The 24,605-nt window shown below is 37.4% G+C and overlaps 1 protein-coding gene across 1 annotated transcript in view; it reads right to left on the bottom strand.

The window, feature by feature from the left end:
- The window catches only part of SYNE1 (spectrin repeat containing nuclear envelope protein 1), a 292,806-nt gene that overhangs the window by 117,773 nt on the left and 150,428 nt on the right, over positions 1–24,605 (bottom strand). The window contains exons 68-83 of the mRNA XM_050710059.1: positions 23,681–24,007; positions 22,226–22,378; positions 21,034–21,201; positions 19,862–20,038; positions 18,869–19,015; positions 17,064–17,189; positions 15,410–15,586; positions 13,359–13,624; positions 10,438–12,598; positions 9,724–10,061; positions 8,956–9,100; positions 7,728–7,946; positions 6,569–6,831; positions 4,816–4,981; positions 4,046–4,201; positions 3,377–3,529 (exon numbers count right to left, since the gene is read on the bottom strand). Coding sequence (XP_050566016.1) covers positions 3,377–3,529; positions 4,046–4,201; positions 4,816–4,981; positions 6,569–6,831; positions 7,728–7,946; positions 8,956–9,100; positions 9,724–10,061; positions 10,438–12,598; positions 13,359–13,624; positions 15,410–15,586; positions 17,064–17,189; positions 18,869–19,015; positions 19,862–20,038; positions 21,034–21,201; positions 22,226–22,378; positions 23,681–24,007 — 5,142 coding nt within the window. The remainder of the gene's footprint in view (positions 1–3,376; positions 3,530–4,045; positions 4,202–4,815; positions 4,982–6,568; positions 6,832–7,727; positions 7,947–8,955; positions 9,101–9,723; positions 10,062–10,437; positions 12,599–13,358; positions 13,625–15,409; positions 15,587–17,063; positions 17,190–18,868; positions 19,016–19,861; positions 20,039–21,033; positions 21,202–22,225; positions 22,379–23,680; positions 24,008–24,605) is intronic.

Genomic DNA, 24,605 nt, shown 5'->3' with positions numbered 1-24,605 from the left:
TTAAAAAGAAATCTAAAAAGTTTTCTATATTTCCCAGACTGATAACATGCTTAGTGGCTACAGTTTCTTGGGATGGGGTGTTTTTTTCTTCCTATTGCTTTTATGCCTAGGGTGTTAATGATTCGTTGCTTTTATAGTATGAACAAAATAAGTCTCATCAAACACTTTAGCTCCTTACAATTATTTTTAGATATATAAATTGCAATCATCAGGCAAAAACTGATTCAGAACTGAACACAACTCTAGCTGCAGGTGCTTTAAGCTTGCCAGATTAGGACTGTCCTAGCACAGACCTATTAGAGTGTAATTTAATTTCAACCATTCATGATAAAGGACTATTGTTCCACGAATAGTACCATGCTTTAATGATATTAATGCCTGTATGTAGACATAAAGATAGATGGTGATCTACGCATCTAAATACAGACATACATATTTCAGACAAGCATAACTAAATGTCAATGCTACAGAAACAAATGATAAAGAATTTATAGGTTGCTTAAAAGTGAGGGATGGATCCATTTGACTTTGGTCATGTGTTTAAAACAGACTCTTATTTTACTTTTTCACAATCAGTTTTAATTTTAACATCAAAAATATTTACTACTGTGATCAAAGCCAACTCAATCTCAGCAGTATCACCTGAGAGCTGACATAAATGCAATTGAGGGAACTAAATCTTCAGTGACATAGAAGTTTTGTCTGTACTACATGGGAAAGTACATTTCACTGGCTTTCTGCTCAATTACTGGGGTCAAAAATTTACCAATTTTAAAGGGATGTATTTTAGTCACACCTTCTGGAAAGCAAATGGTACTTTGGAGCATATCGCTTGTAACGCACGAAAACAAACAGGTGATTTTTGACATATCAGATATAACCAGTTTTCTGTTCCGTATGCTTTCAAGCAGTAACTTGGTCAAGATCATATTTGACTAGTTAAAAAAAAAAAAAACAACAAAACAATAAAACCAAAAACCACATAACGAGACCTCCATGTCCTGCTTCTCCTTCCTCATCAACAAAACAAAATCACAGAATCATAGAATATCCCGAGTTGGAAGGGACCCATAAGGATCATCAAGTCCAATTCCTGGCACCGCACAGGTCTGCCCAAAAGTTTAGACCACATGACTAAGTGCACAGTCCAATTGCTTCTTAAATTCAGACAGGCTTGGTGCAGTGACTACGTCCCTGGGGAGCCTGTTCCAGTGTGTGACCACCCTCTCAGTGAAGAACCTCTTCCTGATGTCCAGCCTAAACTTCCCCTGCCTCAGCTTAACACCGTTTCCGCGAGTCCTATCACTGGTGATTACGGAGAATAGGTCACCTGCCTCTCCACTCCCCCTCGCAAGGAAGTTGTAGACTGTGATGAGGTCCTCCCTCAGCCTCCTCTTCTCCAGGCTGAACAGGCCCAGTGATCTCAGCCGCTCCTCATACGTCTTCCCCTCTAGGCCCTTCACCATCTTCGTCACCCTCCTCTGGACACTCTCCAACAGTTTAATGTCCTTTTTGTACTGTGGTGCGCAGAACTGCACACAGTAGTCGAGGTGAGGCCGCACCAGCGCAGGGTAGAGCAGGACAATCACTTCCCTCAACCGACTAGCAATGACATGCTTGATGCATCCCAGGATACGGTTGGCCTTCCTGGCTGCCAGGGCACACTGCTGGCTCATATTCAACTTGATGTCAACCACAACCCCCAGATCCCTCTCTGCGGGGTTGCTCCCCAGCGTCTCGTCGCCCAGTCTGTACATATAGCCAGGGTTGCCCCGTCCCAGGTGCAGGACCCGGCACTTGCTTTTGTTAAACTTCATGTGGCTGGTGATCGCCCAGCTCTCCAATCTGTCCAGATCTCTCTGCAAGGCCTTTCCACCCTCATCCGAGTCCACAACTCCTCCAAGTTTAGTGTCATTGGCAAATTTGCTCAGAACACCTTCTAGTCCTACATCCAAATCATTTATAAAAACATTGAAGAGGACTGTCCCTAAAATGGAGCCTTGAGGGACCCCACTAGTGACCATCTGCCAGCCAGATGTGGACCAATTTATCACAACCCTTTCAGCTCTGCCCGTCAGCCAATTGCTCACCCATTGTATAATGTTTTTGTTAAGATGTATGCTGGACATTTTGTCCAGTAGGATCCTATGGGAAACCGTGTCAAAAGCTTTGCTGAAGTCCAAAAAGATCACATCAGCTGGTTTCCCTTGGTCAACTAGATGGGTGATCTTATCATAAAAGGAAATCAAATTTGTTAGGCAGGACCTACCCCTCATGAACCCATGTTGGCTGGGACCAATGACTGCATTGCTCCCAGGTGCACTTCAATAACTTCAAGGATCATCTTCTCCATAATTTTACCAGGCACTGACATGAGACTGACAGGCCTGTAATTGCTAGGGTCTTCTTTCTTACCCTTCTTGAAAATTGGCACCACATTTGCCAGCTTCCAGTCTACTGGGATCTCTCCAGATTCCCAAGATCATTGAAAAATAATTGAGAGAGGTCCTGCGATGACGTCAGCCAGCTCTTTAAGCACCCTGGGATGAATCCCATCCGGACCCATGGACTTGTATGGATCCAGGTGGAGCAGCAAATCCTGCGCACGTTCAGGGTCGGTTGGGAGTTTGTCATTCCCACCGTCATGGTCCTCCAGCTCAGGGCACCCTGGGTCCCGAAGCCCATCATCAGTGTTGAAGACAGAGGCGAAGAAGGCATTAAACGTCTCTGCTTTGCCTATGTCATTGTCTGTGAGGAGACCCTACCCATCAAGTAGCGATGGGGAAGGTCTCCATCAAAACAAAACACCACAACAACAAAAGCCAGAAAAGGAAGCAAAAAAAACTCCTACTCTCATATGACAATCCTAACTTGGCCATTATGCCTGAGTGGAGATGAAATTTTCTGTTTGTGTTATATAACTATAATTGAAAAATCAGAAAAGTAACCAGGAGTCCTTTTCATTTCCTGTAACAGCACCAGTAGTACTTAAATTCATGACTGTACAAAATGATATGAGATGGACTACTAAGTTAGATTCTATTTATTACAAGTAAAGATAAGATTGTAAAGAATGGTCTTTTCAATACAGAGTTAAAACAGGAGCAGTTTGGAAGCCTCTTAGGCTTCCTCAGGTTGCAATCATACTCATTATTTAAAAAAAGCATAATTCTGTCCAACTGAGTTGTTTTTACTCTCAGATACTCCCTCCACTTTTTTGTTAAGCCCTCATCTGCCTGTATGGGCTCTTTTGGAAAAAAAATAAAATAAAATAAAATTGATTGAGCTCTTTAAAAATATTATTTTGGTACCAAGTCCCAATTCTGAAGAGTCTGTGGTGCTGTGGTGTAACCAATTAAAGAAACCTTAGTCTTACCTTCTGTTCAAGTTTAGCTTGTGCTATATCATTTGTTTTCTTTTTCAGTTTGGAAAGAATTACATTTAGTTCATTTGCTATCCCCTGGATTTTCTGTCCAAACTCTTGATTCAATGTTTTGATATGCTGAGTTTCTTTTTCTTTGGTTTGAATCTGTCAACAACAAGAATTAAATTCAGTAACCAGAAATCAGTCCTCCAGAAAAGAAATTAACTTTCACTTAATTTACTTTTAATTTTATTTTTTAAAGAAGATAATAAAACTACTCTGCATTACCATGGTTTGACTACACTTGGATACTGTACGTCAATAAGTTATGAAGTCTAAAGAAGGGCTTTAGATACGTAAATGGATCCATGATCTTTCAGTGGTGCCCATTGCCAGGACAAGAGGCAATAGTCACAGACTGGAACACAAGAGGTTCCCTCTGAACATCAGGAATCACTTCTGTGCTGTGCGGGTGGTGGAGCACTGGCACAGATTGCCCAGAGAGATTGCTGGGTATCCCTCCTTGGAGATCTTCAAAAGCTGCCTGGACATGGTCCTGGGTAAGCAGCTCTAGGTGCTTGAGCAAGGGGTTGGACCAGGTGACTTCCAGAAGTCCCTTCCAACCACAACAATTTTGTGAATCTGTGCAATTCCGTAAAAGTTTCATGTGCTATGTTTTACCTGATCTTGTACGGTTACAAGAGCCAGTCCAACTTCTGCTAAATGAAGAGAGAGTTCAGAAGGCAAAATGGTATAAAGCCCCAAGTACTTATTCTGTTGTTGTTCAGCCATTTTTTCAACAGCCTGGCGATGAGTAGTTACTTCACCAAGGAGAGACTAATTACAGAGAAATAATACTGTTAGGAACAATGGGAAAACATCTGTACAAATTTAGCAAACATAGACATTACTTGCATCTTACGACAAACATTTCAATTTTTTGTTTAATTATTTCTCTAAAAAGAATTGTATCTTGAAATTCCCTGGATTCTAATTTATGATGGTCTGTCTAGTCCTCTGTTCCAGTCCTTTATATGGAAAATACTAAGTTTTCAGCAACTTCAGTAATTTGAGTTTATTTTGTTGCTTTTGTTTCTCCCAAGATTTATGAGACAGAAAAGAAATGCCACATTCTGTACATTCATATTCTATATTTCTTCCATATTTTAAATGCAGGGGGAAAATTTCCTAAACAATATATTAGGCATGTAAGGTTGCATAAATGCAAATACTTAAATACATGTTAAATGTCTTTAAAATAAGATATTGTAGCCTATCTGCTACCTCATTTTATTTTATTTTATTTTATTTTCTGGTGGCTTACTCAAAATCCAATTAATATTTTGTAATTTGAATTGATGGTGGTTTGGAAGCGATTAACACTCACTATGAAATTATGATGAAGACACGTTAGAAACATCACAATTTAGAAATTGAGAAATTTGATATACTTGCAACTCCTGAAGTTGAGTATCCACTTCCACATCAGGGTTTAATAAATATTCCTTTGTTTCCTGGATCCAAGTCTTCACAATATTAATCTGTGCTTCGACTTCCTCACGCTCTTTCAGCTCTTGTTTCACCAGCTTCACACCTTTTTTCACTTTCTGTTGCATACTTCAGAAACAGAAACAATGATTATTTGTGAAGAATTAAGAATGTCTAAACGTATTGCTTTGTCAAAAAAAAACAGTGAATAATAAGGAAAAAAATAAATAGCCCCATATCCAGATTAATAAAAATCAGAGCAGTGTAGCAACAGTTTACTAAAGCAGCAGATACTTTTAAATTTCTCACATTCATTCTACAGTTCACACCTTTTAATGAGTGGTTTTATGTATTTTGACATTCATGCACAACTCTTCTGAGCAAATGCAAATGTTTATAGTACCAGACACCTACATCTGTGCTCACCACCACAGACTGTCCTTATTATCAGTGGAGGAAACAGGCAATTCTAGGGTATGATTTATGATGATTCATCATCATTCTAAAAGAAACTTCTGAAACAGGTCAGAAAAACCATATCTTAAACCTGTCTATTTCTCTCCACTAATTAGGCAGCAAGAATTAACTGGTTCAGATGTGGATATCTATAACCTAAAATAACATGAGATAAATTCCACCACTATTGGGATTTTCAGTGGCAGAATACCTAGGATAAGACATGGATCAAACATCTGAACACCATTTTTGATCCTGGGACCTATCTCCACACTAAGACATAATTTCCACACTTTCCTCAAGAACTTGGATGTTCTGTAAAAAAGCAGAATACTTTTTCAGATGTCAGATTAGTGAAAGATCTACAGGACTGAAGTTTGCAGCTCTTATGCATGTGACATGGATCTAATTTTGATATTCTGATATTTGATTTACACACATATAATCTTTCATAGCTGAATCATGCCTTACTTACACAAGCATGAAATCATCTCAGATGCTATTTCTTAGAAAACTATTCTAGGTGAAGAATGGAATTACAGAAGTGCTAATCTCTACACAATTTCTACAGTGATTGCTATTCTACTGTAATCAGTTATGCATAAACACAACTAACTTTGAACAGGCTAGATGCAAGGTTTAAACTTTTTATTCCCTTTCTCTCCCCACTGTGGAGATCCAGTTAATGGCATCTTGGTGCAGTTATGAAATGGATGTGAACCCTGAACCTTACCATAAATTCTCCTGCTTTATATGACAGAGAAATACTTTAGATTTAGATAAATACTTGTGTAAGGTATAAGGTAACATTTTAAGATGTTTTCTGTTTGCCTGTGCCCTAAATTCCCTTATGAAATTGACAAGATGCCTACTTTTGATACCGAAGTACTTCAAAGAGGAGAATCAAAGTGATAGACTAATCAAAAATCAGGATACAAAAAGATGCTAAGATAAAATGGAAGTGTTTAAAGTCAGTTATAACTTTAATGTAGTTTATACAAGTCTTACATAAGTTACTATTATTAATGCAAGGCAGGAAGTACATATTCTACAATACATATGGTGGTGAAAAAATAATGGTAAAAACGTATGTCAAAATTAAGGATCATTTAAATTTTATCTGATGTTTATTTTAAATATAAATATATTATTTAAGTATTATAATTGTTAATGATAATAAAAATAATATTTGAATTGTTATTACTGAATTAATTTTAAGTTACCATTTTTTTTTCTAGTGAATCTTTTAAAATTCCTTACTTGTGGCATCGATCTTGCATTGCTTTGATTTCTTGCATGACTGGTAGTTCTTCCTGAGAAGGAGGCTTTATTTCCACATCCTGAAGCATACTAAGAGCATGCTGTTTGAGCAGACCCAAAGATGATAGCTGGTGATCCACTTCCAGAAGGAAGCTGCCGTGGTAATCCAGGAGTTCCAGGAGCTCTGTTTTAGAAGCCTTTTCTATTGAGCTTTCTGGTAAACGATCTTGTAGTTGATCTATTGCTGCAGTGGCTTTCTCAATCTATGTAAAGAGATGCAGTCTTTTAATGAAATTTAAAACAATTTAGTAGAACTGGTATAAAAATGTGCTAAGCCCTGTGCTGCATGCTGTAGAACAGTTGTGGTAAAGGGCTGGTGCAACAATATAGATCTAAATCTGTGACCTAATGCTGCTAGTTGTAGCTAGGTAGCCGTAGCTCTTCACACCAGAGTAGAGCTTGCTAATGGTCTGGTTTTTTGTGTGATGAGTGTCTCCTTATATATTTTTTTGATCATTTATTATCTTTACTGCCATACGACAGACCTTTAACCCCTTATGCCCCTATTTGGCATAAGCCATACAAATAACAGAAAGATTATCCCCATTCTCAGAGAGACTGCAATCTGAGCATAAAATAATGGACAATGACAAATAATGAGAGTCAGGTAGGATTTACGAAAAAAAAAAGAGAGGCATGATCAGAGATCAGTAACAGGCAAAGGTATCAGTGCGCAAACTTAGAATTAGCAACTTCATTCTCTTCTGAAAAAAAAAAAAGAGAATGACTTAATCTAGAATGTACTATTTGGGAAAGGGAAACAGAGGAGAAGATTCTGAAGAACCACTAGAAATCAAAATAACTCTGTTTTTACTTTATGTGTATACATACAGAAGAACAGTGCAAGCCTTAGAGGCAGTGGTTCTAAACCTAGGTCTTCCATAGTTGTTCTGCTGCTGTTATTTTTCTTTTGCGACGTCAGAATCACTGTATTTCCCAATATCAGTTTTCTCTACCATGAAATTATTACTAATAAAATTGACTTGTTTGTTTCACAAGACTTCATTGTGATCTGTACTCATTGTTTGTGAAGGGCAGTACAAGGAGTGAAAACCCATGTACAGTTAGAAAAGAAGGAGTTACCAAGACCAGAAGTTACCTTATCATTAAACCCCTTCCATTCCTGTACTGCATCTTCCAAAATTTTCTCTTGTTCTTGGGCTACATTCTTGAGCCGTGTCCAGCGCTGCCAGACTGTTGTCATTGATCTACTTATAGTTGCCTTGCTGGCATCATTGCTAACTTTTTCCAGCTGTGAAGCCTTTTCTTCTAGAGCTGTGATCTTCTCATGGAAACAATTCACTATGGACACGAGAGTCTGCAAAAGCAAAAAAGAGCATTAAGTTTTTCTTTTTTCTTTTTTACAATGCAATACACTTGCAAGCAGACGAGCCACTTCCAGCCACTGCAGGTTAAAAGGAGGTACCCTACATTGAGTGAGTTGGTTAGGTTCCACTTATTCCACTGCAATACATTAGCTACAGTGACTGGAAGGACCTGGTCCAAATTGCGATTCTCTGGAAGCAGCGAAATCTAGTGTAATCAGATTTTCTCTTTAATGCTAACCCCTCAAAAGGGATGGAAATGAGTGTTCAGGAACTTTTTCATAGCAAAGATTTTAACCTCTATTATTAGAGCCTAAAAAAACAACAACAGCAAAAAAAAAGACAATTCAAGTGCTTAAACTCATCTATGTCATTTTAAAATCTAATGTCATTTTAGATATTCAGGTGTACCAGGATATTCTCATGAAGTTGGAAGACATGACAGTGCTCTTATGGGAGTTTCCTGGCTTTATGAAGAGACAGCTCGAGACCAGATGGGATGTCTGAAGTCTCTCTAACTGGCTATACCTAAGTATATTAAGGTAGCTGAATGGCAGCAGTGAGGGCAGCACCCTAAATGCTAGAGGAGAAAGTAATTCTTGTAACATTTATTTCTTTTAGACTAAATGAGTTAATATTAAATCCTGTTTTATTGTCCTAGTAAAACTATTCCATATGATGCAGAAAGAGATGGAAATTTCTGTTCTGAATTTTGCATAGGGTACACAATTCGGGGACTGTTAGGAATCTCCTGGCTTCTTCCAGTCCCCTAGAGTCACAGATGCACAGACTGGAAAAAGATTACAAAATATCTGTCCCATTCATCCCACAAGTACGTGTGTTCTGCACAACACAAAACAGCTCTTAATGTGCTATAACACTTATGAGCTACAGGAAAAGATCTAAAAACTCAACTTCAGGTTTTCACAGGTAAAGACCTACATAAAATATTTTCATTTTTAACTGAAGGAAAAGGATTCCTTATCATTTTCAGCACCTTACCTTATGTGTTAGCAATTTCTCTTCTGCTTCATGAGAAGAAGCAGCTTTAGCTAGAGAAAATTCAGATAATTTTTTCTCAGCCTCATTCATCACTTCAATAACCTTCTGCCTTGCTGTCTGATACTCCTGCCACTCAGAAGCACACCTTAAACAAATGAAGTGCCAGAAAGAACAATTTAATGCAATATAAAACCATTATTTTCCAAGAAAGAAATAGACTATTGGTAAAGAGCACACATACAGAAATGTATGTTGCTGATTTTCAGCTGTGCCTTGGAGACTACTAGAAACTGTATTCACAGCTCAGCATTTAATAGCCTTTGATAGAGTTTTCCTCAGTGACTTTGTCTAGGTCGTGTTTCAAACCCATCCAAACTTTTGGCATCCAGAACATTCTGGAATAATGAGTAACACAGTAATGTTTGTTAAAATGGTATTTCCTTGTAGTTTAAAATGTCTGCTTCAATTTTATTTGTTACTCCATGGTTCTTGTACTATGTAAAATAGCCACTCCCTATACATCCCCTCAGTGCTTTTCCAAGGTTTATATAACTTTATCATATCTTCCTCAGGATCACACTTCTAGTCAGTGGCAGAAGTGAAAAACAAAATCTAAGAGTTCTGAATCCCAATATCTGCTTCTGTTACCAGTAGCACAGCTTACAGTACTCCAGTTAGGTGACAAATCAAGTGTTGTGATCTCTTTCTTTCAACACTAACAAAGTGATCTTAAAATGAAAGAAAAAAAAAAAAGAGAGAAAATCATACCTTTGCAACAGTTCTTGCTGGGTTTTAGAGTCTTGCTTTGTCCTTTTGCCCTTTTCCTCCAATGCACCTAGATTCTGCACAAGCTGCTCTCTTACAGTGGCTTGGATAAAGGGCTCCATCTCAGACACCAGACCCTGTAACTCCTTCAAATGATTACTGAACTGACTTTCTGTGCTGAAAAATTCAACATGGTTCTTTAGGTTCCCCTCCGAGTTCTCAACATCAAGACCATTTCCTGCTAAATGTAGAAATTCCTGACCATCCTCAAGCCAGTCACTCACTATCTGCATCACTTGGTAGTATCTTTGGCAACGGCTATATAGTTTATCCAAGGTAGCCTGAAATGGAAGTGAACATTATATAGACACAGACAAAAAATTCACACTAGCAACAAATATATCCTCATCAGAGTCTGGATTTTGCCCACGCTTGCTTTCTTTTCCCTGTAGTATATCTAAAACGTAGGTCTGGAGAGACCAGATGGAAGTAGGTTTTGAGTCAGCCAGCATTTCTATGTGCATGGATATGGGCATACTGAGGAAATCTTATTCCCCCTATGTTCATCAGTGCAACAGGCCATGATCTAAGGTGTCAAAAAAACCACAACAGGATTATTAAAATGAATCCTTTCATGATGATTACAAACATCAAGACATAGAGTCATATTTTTCAGCTTAATGAATGAGAAGCTAATGACACTAAGGATGCACTAACCTGTCTCATGTGTATAGCTTCTTGAACTTCACCATCTAGTTCTGTTAGCTCAGCAAGAGTGTTTTCCAGGTCAGCAGGTATCAGCTCCTTTGCTTTCATATATTTCTCTTTCTCTTTATTGCTCAGTGCATTCATCACTCTCAGGCTTGACTGCACTTCTTCCTGATGTATCTGAACTTTTCGGATTTCTTCTTGGATGCTTTGCAGTTTGAGGTCCAAAATCAGCGTTTCATTGAGCTCTGTTTTGATCCATCTCAGCCAGTCAAGTGAGCGGCAGATTTCTGTTTGGAAGTCTATGCTTTGCACAAGTCTGTTCTCGCAGTCCATCACTGTGTCTCCAATGGCAGCATGCAAAGACTTTAGTTTGTCTTGCCAAGACTGCAGTTGGTGATTTGTTGTCTCACATGCAGATGGGTCAAGCTGAGGAGAAAGGGCTTCTATATGCTCAGTTATTCGCTTCAGAAGACTCCCTGAGTCTTGCAAGCTGCCCACTAGAGAATGGTATATTTTCAACTTTTCCTCTATTGGGAGCATTTCTTCATTTACCTTAATCTGTTCCTTCTTCACTGCTTCTAGCTGTGCTTCGAGTTGTGTACACATTTTCTCATGTTCTTGACATGCTTCTATTGTGTCTTCCAACAGGTTGATTTTCTGTTCCATTTGCCTCTTCAGCTTGTGATATAATGTGACAAGTTTTAACATTTCATCTGGTTGCCATGGCTGGCCAGTGCTTCTAAAGGCCTCCTTCTTCTGGTTTAGTTCATCTACTGCTGCACCAAGGCTCACCACTTCACCTAAGAGATCTCTGTAGGCCTGCTGAAGTGACACAGCTTCTTTGGCTAAAACAGCAGCTGGAGCTTTGTCCATATTAATAAATTGATCTTCTAGCTCAGTCAAGGCTTTAGTTGTCAACTCAATCAAAGAGGCATATTCTTTTCGAGCATAAATTGTTTCCCGAACCTTATGGAATTTATCTTTTGCCAGAGCAGTGACAGTATTGAATTGCTGAGGGAGAATGTTAAGCTTTTCATCCAGATAAGAATGATCCACTTCATTGAGTGATGGTAGGATTTCTTGGCCATCTCTTTGCAGAGCAAGTAATAGATTTTCATATTCTGGAGATTGCTCAAGAATCTGTTGATATTTGGACAACTGGGTGTACAGTTCAGAGTTACTATTCATTACATTAACTTCTGGGAATGTGACAATATCAGCTTGTTTTAGCCAATGGCAAACTTTATCCAAATCTTCTTTGAAATATTTCCTGGAAACTATATTTTTCTCCAGTTCTAACAATCTCTGATTACACTTTTGTAAAACAGTGTCATATACATTCTGTAGTTCTTGCAGTTTACCTAACACCTCACTCTTTTCTTGTTCTGTTGCTTCTTTCATTAAATCCCTTCCTTGAGCCCATAGCCCAGTGACTTCATTTTGATAGGTCTTCAGGTTAGCCTGGGCATTCTTACAAGCCCTAATCTGTTTGTTCACATCTTCTGGAAACAGACAGATATGTTCTGGAAACGTTACCTTCTTCTCATGTTGGTGAATTTGGTTGGTAGCCTGAAAGACTGCCATGAGAAACTGTGTCTTTTCAGATAGTGCTTTATTCAGGTGCTTTCTCCTCTGGCCAACCAGATCGCTGAGACAATCTACATGATGCTGTGCATCAGAAAGTGCTTTCTGCAGCTCCTGCCTTTCATTGAGTCCTAGGTTGGTCATCACCCTGTCAGCATCTTTCACCAGCATCTTCAGAACAAGCTGTTTGGCTTCAAGCTCACTACAAATGGTAAGATGATCCATGAGAAGACTCTGAGCCAAATCTGGAGGAGGGCTCTGTTTAAGAGCCTCTGAGATACTAGGTTGCTGCTCCTCCGCCCATTCCATTAGTTCTTGAAATCTCGAATGCACCAAACTGAACTCTTCTAAGGTTGAAACAGAAACTTGAATTTTTCTTTTGACAAGGTCCTCCAGCTGAGTCCAGCGATGCTCAAAATGACCAAATTGCTCCTTTACTAATTCTTTGTCATCAAGATTTAGATGTTCCACCATCTTTTGTTTCTGATCTTTCAAATCTTCCAGAGCAAATCTCCTCTCCTGTAGTGCCAGTGCCAATTTTTGCAAAGCTTCAAGGTGCACATTTGTACTTTCAGCATCAGATCTGTTATCAAAATGGATAGGACAGAAATGAACGATTAGGACAGAGTTTTAAAAGAGGTTGGGATAAATTATGAGCCCACTATATGTTGAAATCAACATCACATAAATACCTACAGCTATCAGATTCTTTTGAAGGTACAGGTCTTGAATATCAATTACAAAGTTTAACATTTTTATTCCTCTCTTTCACTTGCAATATGGTCATCGGGTTGACCAAACAAATTAACATCAGTAATACACAGCATACAGGTTATACTGCACATTCAAACAACCAGAATACAGTAACAAGAAGTAATGAAGTTGAATCTTGTTTCATGGCAGTAATAGCAGCAGTAGTAGACTCCTGCAATATTACACACAGCCTGTGTGTTTATGCTATACATGAGTGAAAAGCAGCTGCAACAATTTAGCAGCAGCAACTAGGCTTAAATATAATAGTCTAATAGATAAAAAAATGACAACAAACACAAATGAAAAGTTCAAACAAAACAGTCAAAATGCTTGAAATATCAGAAAATGCTACACCCCAAGATGGGATGAGTCAGTACTTGCCTTAAAGACAAAGACTGAAGATACAGCTCCACAAACTCTCTTTATTTCAATACAAGTAATACAAGTAATTATGTTATAATTAATAAGGGAAGCCTGATTTAATTTAGGCATGGAAAAAATGTATTTTTAGCAGATCCACTTAGAGACACTCTGTAAACAGCTCTTTCAGTGTATATGTAATAAGCCTTGTGTGTGCTCTTCTTTTTTACCTAGCCAGGTTGTCCCACTCTTTTGTGAGTTTTTCCAAGAAAACTTCAACTACATTCATGCGATCATGGTAATTCCCTGTCCTCTGCAGATCCTCCTCCCTCTGTATGAGCAAACTGTGTGCCTGAAGGCAGAGGTCCAGCCACTGGTTGCTCAACTGTCCAATTTCCTTGTGTTCAGGTGATTCCTGTCCTTGGGTTAGTTTGTTTATCTTCTCAGTCACAGAGGTAAGAGCTGACTGCTTAGACTGTAACTTCTGATTGAATTCCTGAAAAAGATACAAACCAAAACCAATACAGTGTCACCTACTTTAAATTATATGATGAAATTTAAATACAAACTCTGAAATTAATATATTGTGTAAGTACTACTTATCTGCCCAGGCAAATGTTATGTAAATGTTAATTAGAAAAAGGTTAGGGGAAGGGAGAAAGCACTTTTTCCCCATCTTATCAGATGAGGATGACAAACCAGAGCAGTTTCCCAGTGCCAGTGATAGAAAGAATTCAAAAGCAAGTGACATCTTGTCGTCCAAGTGCCTGGACTAACGCCTCTTCTACCTACATTATTACAAGCAAGATAATCAGGGTCTCATGAGAATTCATTCTGCAAATACTGTTTGTAGCTCTTTTTTTTTTCTTTTTCTTTTTTTTTCCCTTTTTCATTAGATACTGAAAAAAGGAAGCAATGCCAATGAGTCTGTGAACCCCACATCCATATTTTGCATTGTATCTATTTCTCCAATAGTGACCATTATTCTTGTCATTAATGAAACAAAGCCAACAATTATTCAGGTATGATTACTATTTAAGTTAATAAACTCCAGTAGACAAATGAGCTCATCTGTACACACATTTACTGAATAAGAAGTCACAGAGAACCCAAGAGAAGAATACACATTATACTGACAGTTAAAATAATCAAATATTCTTTGGCACCTACACACTGTCTAAGGTAAATATAATCTTTTCCAAATTCTAGTTCCAATAACTAAGCAACTATGCCCAGCTCCAGCACTTTGCTGGGGTGATTCATTTTCACTGAGGACTTTTGGAGGTCTGAAGAAGAGATGCTACTGCCCTTCTCTGCTTCCTTCTTTGTTACTGCCTCAAATGGAGCTAGGCATCTTCCTACACCAGGGGAATACAAGGGAAAAATACAGATTGCACGACATCTGACAGTACAACTGGTGCCTGTCATTCGTAATAATCGAAAGTTCCTGACTGAACTAGTGAAGAAGTACAGGCTCCTGCCTCTTCACAGACTCCTTTAATGATAGTTAGTGTAGCAGGTCTTAGACTGCATTGTGTTGAGGTGTATTCAAGAGCTACGACTTTGTTCTGACACTTCTTTAGAACGGAAAAGAAGTGCTGTTTACTTTTCAACTAACTCCTGGCACATCAGAAAAGAAAACGCGATGTCTAGACTAAAAATGAAAAAGCCAAGCATTTAATCAGTTATCAAATAAATAATTTGTTTTCCTGTTTCTTCTTGTTACTTTACTGATGTTTGAGATGTGTGCAGAATAACCATGGAAAATATCTGTAATGACTGAGGACCTGAAGGCATTTATCTCACTACTGAAGGTAAATTAAATCGGTTTTCCATTATGCCAACACTCCTGTGCTTTTCAGAGTCCAGCAAAATTGAATAGTTTCCTAGACTGATTTTGAAATAGAACTGAATAATTTACAAGTAGTGGAATCAAAGAACTTAGCAAGCACAAGTTGCAGACCTTATCTTCAGATCCACTGCAATCAGAAATTAGCCTTTTAAAAGCAAAGGCAAATCAAACAATAGGCTGCAAACTGTCTGCTGTTAAAAGGAAAAGGAAACAGAAAAGGAAAAGGAAAAACACAGAAAAATAGTATCGTGCTGTGTTTTGCTCCCTGTGTCACCCTGTAGCATCAATAAGGAAACCTTCTTTCCTCTGTCTTCACTGTTCTTGCTTAGAACATATTAGCAATTCTATGCAACACATGTATATAGCAAGTATTGTAATTAAATCAGCCATAGGATGAACGTCTTCTTTAACTTCTGCCCTTAACCTTACCTTAACCTGGAGTACCATATTCTGGGCAATGTTTAGCTCCAACTCCGCACGTCTCCTTTTCAAATTCTGTAGCTGTTGATCTGCATCCTGGAAATATATCCAGAGCTCAGCCTTCATTTGTTTTATCTCTTCCCAACCTTGAGCCAAATACTGTGAGTGCGTTATCTGTTGCTCAATCTAGCAGAAAAGAAAAGGAAACAAAAGAAAAGGAGTAGGAATGCTTTAATGCAGCTATTTTGGGGGATTGGAGGATGAATACCTTCTTCCTCCTAGCACAACACTGTACTCACAACAAATTCCTGTACTAGATTCTGAAAGGGCTAATATTATCCACAAAGAGACTTAACCTTCAAAAGTCATAAAAATCAAACCTATCCAAGAAAGCTGTGAAAAAATTCACCCTTGAGTGTAGCAAGTATATTTATATGTGTATTTCAAAGTGTTCTAAGTCTTCAGTTAAAGCTTAAATTAACTGTGTAATTTGTAATGCATGTTGCATACCAAGAATCGTGGAGGACTATGCCCTATACGCCTTCACAATGACCAAAAAAACACTTAAACAAAACACTTTAATTTTAATTGGCCTAGCCCAGTAATTTTGCCTATATGTCTTTTGTAAAATGCTGAGAAGAACAATGCTTACCGGATCTGAGCCCATTAATCACCTGACACCAATAGTCACAGAGCTTCTTTTGCTTCAAACTAGAAGTAGGGTGCCTTTAAGGTTCAGACTCTCAATTAGTTCCATATATTTGAGTACTGCCTTGTCTGTGATTTCTTTCCACCCCCCCCCCTCCCCACTTTATATATTAAAGAAGAATCTCATTTTGGTGTTTGGGATGCTTTCTAGTTACTCAGTATTTGGACTGCAGTTTTTTGTATGGATTACTTGGATTTGCACAATTTGCTTCTCTGGTATGAAAGACTGTTACTGTATGTATTATACTTTTAATCTTGGTAGAAGTAGTTTCAGGAGTTTTCTGTGTGCGTGCATGTGTGAAACTAAAATTTTCATGGTTAAAAACCCAGGAATCCTAATAATATATTTTTTCTAATAAACTATGCTTATTTTATTTTAAAACAAATCATTAAGGTAATTTGAAACTTAAAATTGAGGTACACTTCTGTACATTCATATGCTAAAATTGATGCACTCTGGATAAATTACATAGATTTACGAATTGAATTATAAAAATCATGATTATAAAGAATATATTAATATATCTTAAGAAGAACATCAGTCTACTGTTGAATAAATAAACAAATATGCATAATATTTAATTAAAAATAAGAATTAACTGAATTATGTTTTATGAAAACAAATAATTTGGAACTGGTTTTCTTCAACATGATGTCATACGTGTGGCTTTAGGACATCTTTTAGCACCTCAGTACCTCTCACATCCTTTGCCCCTTTTCTTTTTATTACTGCCAGGATAGCACTGTGTCAATTTTATAATATCTATATTATATATCTATATATATATGTATAAAAAGAAAGAGAAGATAAAATGTTTCTGAATGAAATACTTAAGATGAATGTAACATATAAGATAACATTTCTTTAAACCATTACCCAAGATGACCTTCTTAAAAGAGGACAGATGAAAGCAGTTAAAGCTCTAAATAGGATTAAAAGCTGGTTATCTTGTACCATTTGTTTTGTTTGTTGAATATCTGTTGCTGTACTCTTCACTGTGGCATCTGACAGATCACACATGGAGCACAAAAGATCCAAATATGTATTGGCTTGTTCCTGCAGAGCCCGGAAATGTTTCACCTGAGGGAAGACAATCCTCAGATAAACTCAGCTTGTGGAATATTTCTTGTTTTATTAAAATCACATGTTTCAGTGTTTAAAATTTAGCTCATTACTTCCAAGAGAAGAAATGTAGACATATGCTATTTTATTAGAAACAATGTAAAAAATATGGAAAAGAGTAACGCTTAAAAATTTGATTATCATTGTCCATTTAGCAAAGTGCTCAGTGACATGCATTACCTAGTTTATTTCTTTACAATTTGGAGGTTTGGATAGACACACACAAGAGTTTCAGAAAGGTGACTTACTTTCCCAAGGTGAATGAGAAGCAGGGCTTTATCCGATTACTAAAGTGTCTTGTTGCCTATACCTATAAAAATCTCTTGCATCTCAATAGATCATGGAGGATCCAAACCAGTGGCAAAACAAGTTTTCCACACTCTCTGAAACCCTCTCAACATCTACAACTGACAAGATCTGACAACACTATTCTTTTGAGGGTTCTTCCTCTTGCTATTGTCCATAGAAACCCATCTCTCTCTATGAAGATTTTCCTCATTCCACAAGAAAATGGTGGTATCGGTGTCAAAAAGCAGGCTTATACCTGCATATAACATACCTCCTAGAGTCCCAGAGAGGAGGGTGAATGACCACTCAGAGGGCCAGTGGTGGGTCCTTGTGAACAAGAAGTTGAATACCCAGCAGCAGTGTGCCCTTGGTGCAACCCTGAATTACTGCATTAGCAAGAAAGCTGAAAGCATGCTCCAGGAAGGGATTATCCTCCTATGTTTAAACTTGTCAGGCTGAGCCTGGTGTATTGGGTTCAAGTTTCCCTCTTAACAGAAGAAATATCAGCAAGCTGGTGCAAGTTCAGCAAAGGGATAGTGTATATGGGGCAGTAGCACATGGCATTTAGGCAGGTCTGAAGGAACAGGGTTTGTCCAACCTAGAGCGGGGAGGCTAATTGCCATCTCCTATTATTTAAAGGGTAGGAGGACAGGTAGGAACAATATCTAGAAGACAGCCATACTGTTCTCAGAGTTGAGCAGAAAAAGGACTAGAGGAAAGGGAAATCAAAATCTGTAGTATTTCAAAGTCTCAATTAAGCTATATGGTAGATGAGAAAGCCTTGAATTTCTGCATTTTTTGTATCAAACCAGTTTAGTTTGAAAACAATGTACAAATCCGGTAACAACATATATTAAGTTACTAAAAATAATCGGAAGACAAATAAAACATTCTTAATCACTAATGAGAGCTGGAGGCAGTTCTATACTATCAGACTGAAAACTTATTTTAATTGACTGATTAACAGATTCTGCGTTGATTGTACTATGAAACCAGGTCTCATGTAGGAACTTTAGTAGACAGACAGATAAGCAATTAGACAAGCAGAAAGACACAACCTCTCTGCTAAACATATCTATGGAATATCTGAGCAGGTTTATCCAATTAGCCAACTGTTTTCAAGTAGCATATTTCTAAGTATTAAGCAGAGCTAACAAAAGCCCTGTGTGATTTTTCACCTAAGGTTATTTTTCCTTCAAGGTATTCCTTTTTGAGCTGGGGACAAAAAATGAGGCTACACAAGTGTCTGAGGAGGCTAGAGGGAGTACCTAATTTCTATTAATATAAAGTTTTTACATGAAATCACCTCATTAAGGATAACTGAGCATATTCAAGTGTTGAACTTTTACCTGTTTAACTGCATCTGCCAGGCTGAAGGGTGGCCAGGTACTTGGCTTTAATTCTGACTGTATTGTAGACAGCCAAGTCTGACACTGTTGTAGGGTATCCTGATGATTAACATGCTTTTGGAGTTCATGTTCCAAACTCTGGTACACCTAAAATAAACATTTTGGAGGTTCATTACATTTTCAAACACCGTTATCGTCTCTCTTCCCGCACCTTGCAAACTGCAGAAGAGAACTGCACAGACTGTAGTTACTTAGCCCTTGTACAACGAACTACCATGGGATAGTTAACTCCTTAAGCTCTCACTGCATCTTGCTCATTTGTGGATAAAATGGACAATATCTAAAGCATAGCTACAGGAAAGAGAAAATAGAGATGAAAATGAAGAGTATTTTCTCTAATTTCTGTATTCTTGTCCATCATTTTACCATTTTTGCCACTGTTATAGTATGAGATTTTACCTTCCTACAACTCTTACTGACTCTGAAGACTTTTTTTTTTTTTGAAACCATGCTGTCCTGATCTCCTAATTGGATTAACAACCGACCCAGTTAGCCCTTCTTTATGGTATATTCTGGTTTAACTAAGACAGACAGTATTTCCTTGCACATAATTAAGACCAGTTATTTATGTATGCAAACAACTGGCACTAAAAGTGTAATTTGCTCCATCATTTTTGAAGTAGGAATAGCTTTATTTTCTTGACTGTGACTGCTCAGAAGCTTCTGTAACATGAATGCTGCAAGGGAGTGGAGAAATTAAGTACAAACTTCTGGATGATATGCAGCTAGTTATGCTGGCTGCAAGGCAACATTTGGATCACAAGAAATTCATCTGCACCACAGTAATGATGAAATGCTACATTAGGAGCCTATAGGCTCAATTTATTTTGAAACAGTAGAAATTTATACAATTTGAAGAAAAAGAAAGCAATTACAGAAAAAAAATTTGTTATTCTTAAACTGTGTTAAAAATGTTTTTGAAACAAGACTCACCCTTTGGGCTGTACTACATATGGCAGAATAGCTGTCCCTTGTCCCCTGAAGATGGCTTTGTACATTTTGCTTAAATTTTGCTTGAAGATGTTCTGTGCATTGATTGATCAAATAATCACCTTTATTCTTCAGGTTATTCAAACGATCTTCAAATCCTGCAATTTCTTCCATGATAGCCTAAGAAATAGTTAACATATTTTGAATAATATTTTAAATTTAGAATATGTTTTGATCACTCCTTGTCTTTAGATGTGGAAACAGGTTTTCAGGCAACGTGCATTGTTACAGTCAAGCTATTAGAATGTACCTTCATTGTAAAATCATTGTCAAAAGTCTTTACATAGATATTCCACAGAAATGTTTGCAGCATTATCGTAACGTGTAAACATATGCTCATGCCCCAAAACAGAGTGCCCTTCATCTTCCTTTGATCTCCAGGGTTCCATCAAATTCTCTTGTGTCTAATGCTAAGGACAAAACCTGATGCTGAATCATATCTTATTCCATAAGCTCTTCAACTGTAGAAAGATCTTTGCATCAGCTTTGGCTGAGCCAATTTTTTATTCAAAGAGGTTACTTAAAGAATAATATGCTAATCACAGTGAGGTAAAAGGTTTCAATATTTGCCCTTGGAATCTCAGTTTCTAAGTGTGTATGTGGTGGTGGGGATTGGATTATGCTTTATTTTATTTTACGGAAAGTATCAGTAACTGAGGTAGTGAATGCTTATGACCCATAACATCAGTAACAATACCTTGAATTAAATCAATGGATGAAATATGACAACTTAATAGAGGGGAAAAATACTTGAAAATTTATTATTATTTTTCCTTAAAAGTGTCAGAGTCAAAAACACCTTAGGAGTAAAAAGACCCTAATCTGCCTTTTGTGGTCTATTTCTTAGAACTTCTCAGAAAGAATCTGACATGAAATTCAGATCAGAGTACAACAAAGCTCTTGTGCAGATTCAATTTGATCCAAGATACAGTGCTACAACAAGGTAAATATGTTAACTGTGTTAATGACACCGGTGCTCATTTTCGCAGTTAACAGTAGGAGGAATAAAACAGGTGAATGAGAAATAACTAGAGCTCTGGAGTGAAGACACAGAAGCAGAGAAGAAAAATTCTAATTCACCCAATAAAGAAGGTTTACCAAAGTACCAAACCTACCTTATGGTTGGCTAGTTGCTGAGTGATTATTTCAAGATTTTTACTCTCCACGAGGTCAGGGCTAACCAGCCTGCTGGACATATGTAGTAACCATTTCTCTCCTTCTTGCAAATCACTATTGTAATCCTCATGTTCTTTTACTCTCACCTCTAAAGTTTCAACATATGCCTGCAGGTTCACAATGACCAAAATTAAAACATAAGGTAAGAAGAATAAAAACAGAACACCAAGATCTTGAAAGCATAGTAAGAGTCTTCCAAATTTATATTCCTGTGGGTGAGTCTTGTGATTAGACTGTTAAACCAGATACCAACGGAATTAGTTGTGTGAATAAAATCTGTGGTACTGAGCAGCATTTTCATTTAGGGTGAAACACCATACTGAGAAGGTTGAGGAAAACAGTGAAGATTCTGTTTCTTTAAAAAAATAAACATTGTCAACTTGACATTAAATTCATTTCAAAATAGTTATTACAGACACTCAGAGACTGCACATGACCTACTAAATGCTATGGTTAGGTCTGTGCTGCTTAAAGCCTTTGTATGTACATACTGCCTGTGACTGTAGTACACAAACCAAGAATAAATACATTGAGATATTTATTTTTTTCCCTTTAAAAAAGCTTTTTCATGTACTTTACTGCATTTAACTCATCAAAATCGTGTCTACTACAACAGATATCAGTTTTGTGGTACAAATCAGGCTGTACTAATTTAAAAAATCAGCTGTGAAAAAAATAATCTATTATTGGATGGATTGGAAATTAAAGGGACTTTAGTAAGATAAGTACTAACATGGTTTGCGGAGCTTTTCCTTGTTAGGGGTATAACCTATTAAAAGCTGTAGCCATAATCATACTTCAGGACATATTTAGTATTAGGTGTTTCAAAGTACTACTATATATATGTAGACTCATGAATCAATGTTAATTTATATTGTCCTTGCTGAATTAACTTGAATCCATCTTACGGTTCATTTTCTCCAGTGACCTCCATTCAGTAATGAAACTAGATTAAATGAAGTTTGTGTGAGATTTAGCAGAAACAAGAGACAAATAAAATGTAAGGAAACCTAACTGGCTCAGTGTGCAGGGTGTGACATCATAGCAGTATGAAACAAATAGTCAACTTCTTAAAGAGGGGAAAAATATAGTAGTTTGGTAGAACCTTAAGTTTTCTTTCTGACTTTTTACCTTTGTTGCACTGCAGAGTTCCTGGTAACTGCTCTGAAGGTCTTGAATGTTGCTCTTTAGAGTCACATCATTCACCAGATCAAAAAGTGCTTCTCCCTTTTCAATCACTGATTTTATTGAAGGCTCATAGGACAGAACGGTCTGCTGTATGGACTACAGTGCAAGCAAGAATAGCAAAATATATATTGAGCACCGAAGATCTATTTCATTTACTTACTTCTGAAGTACAGCCATGTATCATCCTTTCCAGATGAGAAGAACTTTGCAACTACTGTGGGACTATATTTTTCTAGCTATGCCCTGAGACAACAGCTTTGCAGGAACCTAACAGCAATTGATCCTTTTGTGATTGCCTAGTAGCATGTCTAACAATATGGAGCTGCTAAAGAAAAGTGAGTTAATATGTGTGAACAGTTAAGTGCTAAGGATAAAATTTGCTCTGAGGAACAAATTCTGCAAATAGGTGGGCAATCATCACCAAATCCCTGCCCTTAGGGAGACAATATATAACAGAATAATGCATAAGTCTTTAATATAAAGGGTATCCAGTCTGAGTTCCTGTTGTCATTGTTGCACTACTGGGTCAGACAGCATAGTACATGGCAGTATCTATCACTTAACAGTGAGATACAAGCTCCTCAAACATGTAGCAAGCAAGCACACAGATCTTCTATATGACTGAGTATTTAGGCTTGCAGGAGGATGGGGTGGATAAGTGGCTTGAAGAGAAAGCCTTGCTGCTGTGCAAGTACTGCTCAGCAACAGCAAAAACATTGGTATGCTATCAACACTGTTTTAGCCATAAATGCTAAACACAGAGTTGTATGGGCTGCTATGAGGAGAGCTGTCTTCATTCCAGCCAGGCCCAGTATACATCTTATGAAACACATGGAAGCCTGGAGCATTTCATAAAAGCATCATTAAGATAGGCAACAGTTTTGTTCTCAATTATTTTCTACTCAATTTTACAAGTGGAAAAAATATCATAAAAATGTTAATTAAAAACAGAGGAAGCCATAGCAGCTGACTGTCCTGGATGTCAGTTGAGCTGGGACATTCAGCTTTAACCAGAAAGATGATTAAGCAAATGTAGACAGAGGAAATGCCTGCAGAGAAGAGAGACCAATTATTTTCTATCCTGGCTTAAATGGAAGTTAACTCTGTTGCTGTCAATGGAATTGCTCATGTGTAAAAATAGAATATTGTTTCATAACAGGACATTTTCAAATGTAGAAGCCTTATTAAAACTTTCACATTGCATATCTATGTGCCCACTCTGGTTCATAGGTGTAGGCATCATGCATCTTTTCACTTTTTTGCTGATTTAGACACCCAGATCAGAGATATCTCATAAATCTATTGAGGACACTTGAACAGACACTTGCATCAGAAGATCTGTTGCAAGTCTATAGGTCAAAATTAATTCAATAGTGCAATGATATGATCACTTTTTACCTTATATTTGGACAACTGGGCCTTCTTCTCATAGAGTTCACTCTTTGGCTCCACTGGAGCATGTAACATGGTTTGGTACTCTGTGAGCCACTGAGTCTGTGCCTTGTACTTGTCTGAGAACTCCTTTGCCAACTGAAGGCATTTTTCTGAAGTCATGTGTTCGTTCCTGATGGAGCCAGCCAACTCTTCAAGCTGTTCCACATGATCACCAATTTCTTTTCTTAACTGGTCAACTTCATTTTCTTCCATGTACCTTATAGCTCGCTCCCCCTTCTCACGGGCAGATTTTAGTAAACTGTGGCCTATGTCCATATCACTCAACAGCAGCTGTGAAAGAAATGTTGGTTAACAGAAAAATGCATACGAGCTCTTGTCTCTTTCTTTTTGATTCCGTGTAGTTCTGTTATTAGTGAGAGGATAACACTTTTTTATTATTATTTTTTTATTTTTTTTTAAGGACACAAGGAATTGCTATGGAAATTAAATGGACTTTTAATTACAAAATTACCTGAGGTTAACTTGTGGTAAACTAGAAAGAAGCAGAAAAAATAAAAGAAGAAGAACAACAACAATAAACGAATACTTCTGCTCTGCACTGGGCTTGTGAACATAAACACAGAAACTCAGGTCTATCAGGAGATGATTCATACTCAAATTCTGTAATGGATGAAAGTTTTCACTTAGTGAATTATGTTTAAGCTACAGGAAACATGAAAAACTCATTTGCAACTCTGAGATGAAACACAAGTTTTACTACTGAATTATTTCAATGAAGTAAAGCAGGAAACAACACATACTGGTATAAATACGGGAATTATAATTAAGTATATAATATTATAATTACTGGTATAAATACAGGAATGCATATAGGAAACAATGCATACTTGCCACAATGCATACTGGTATAAAACATACATGGCAGGAT

Source organism: Cygnus atratus, chromosome 3 (assembly GCF_013377495.2).
Source record: "Cygnus atratus isolate AKBS03 ecotype Queensland, Australia chromosome 3, CAtr_DNAZoo_HiC_assembly, whole genome shotgun sequence".
NCBI lineage: Eukaryota > Metazoa > Chordata > Aves > Anseriformes > Anatidae > Cygnus > Cygnus atratus.
The sequence above is the reverse complement of the archived record's forward strand: the minus strand, read 5'-3'. Positions and strand labels throughout refer to the sequence as shown.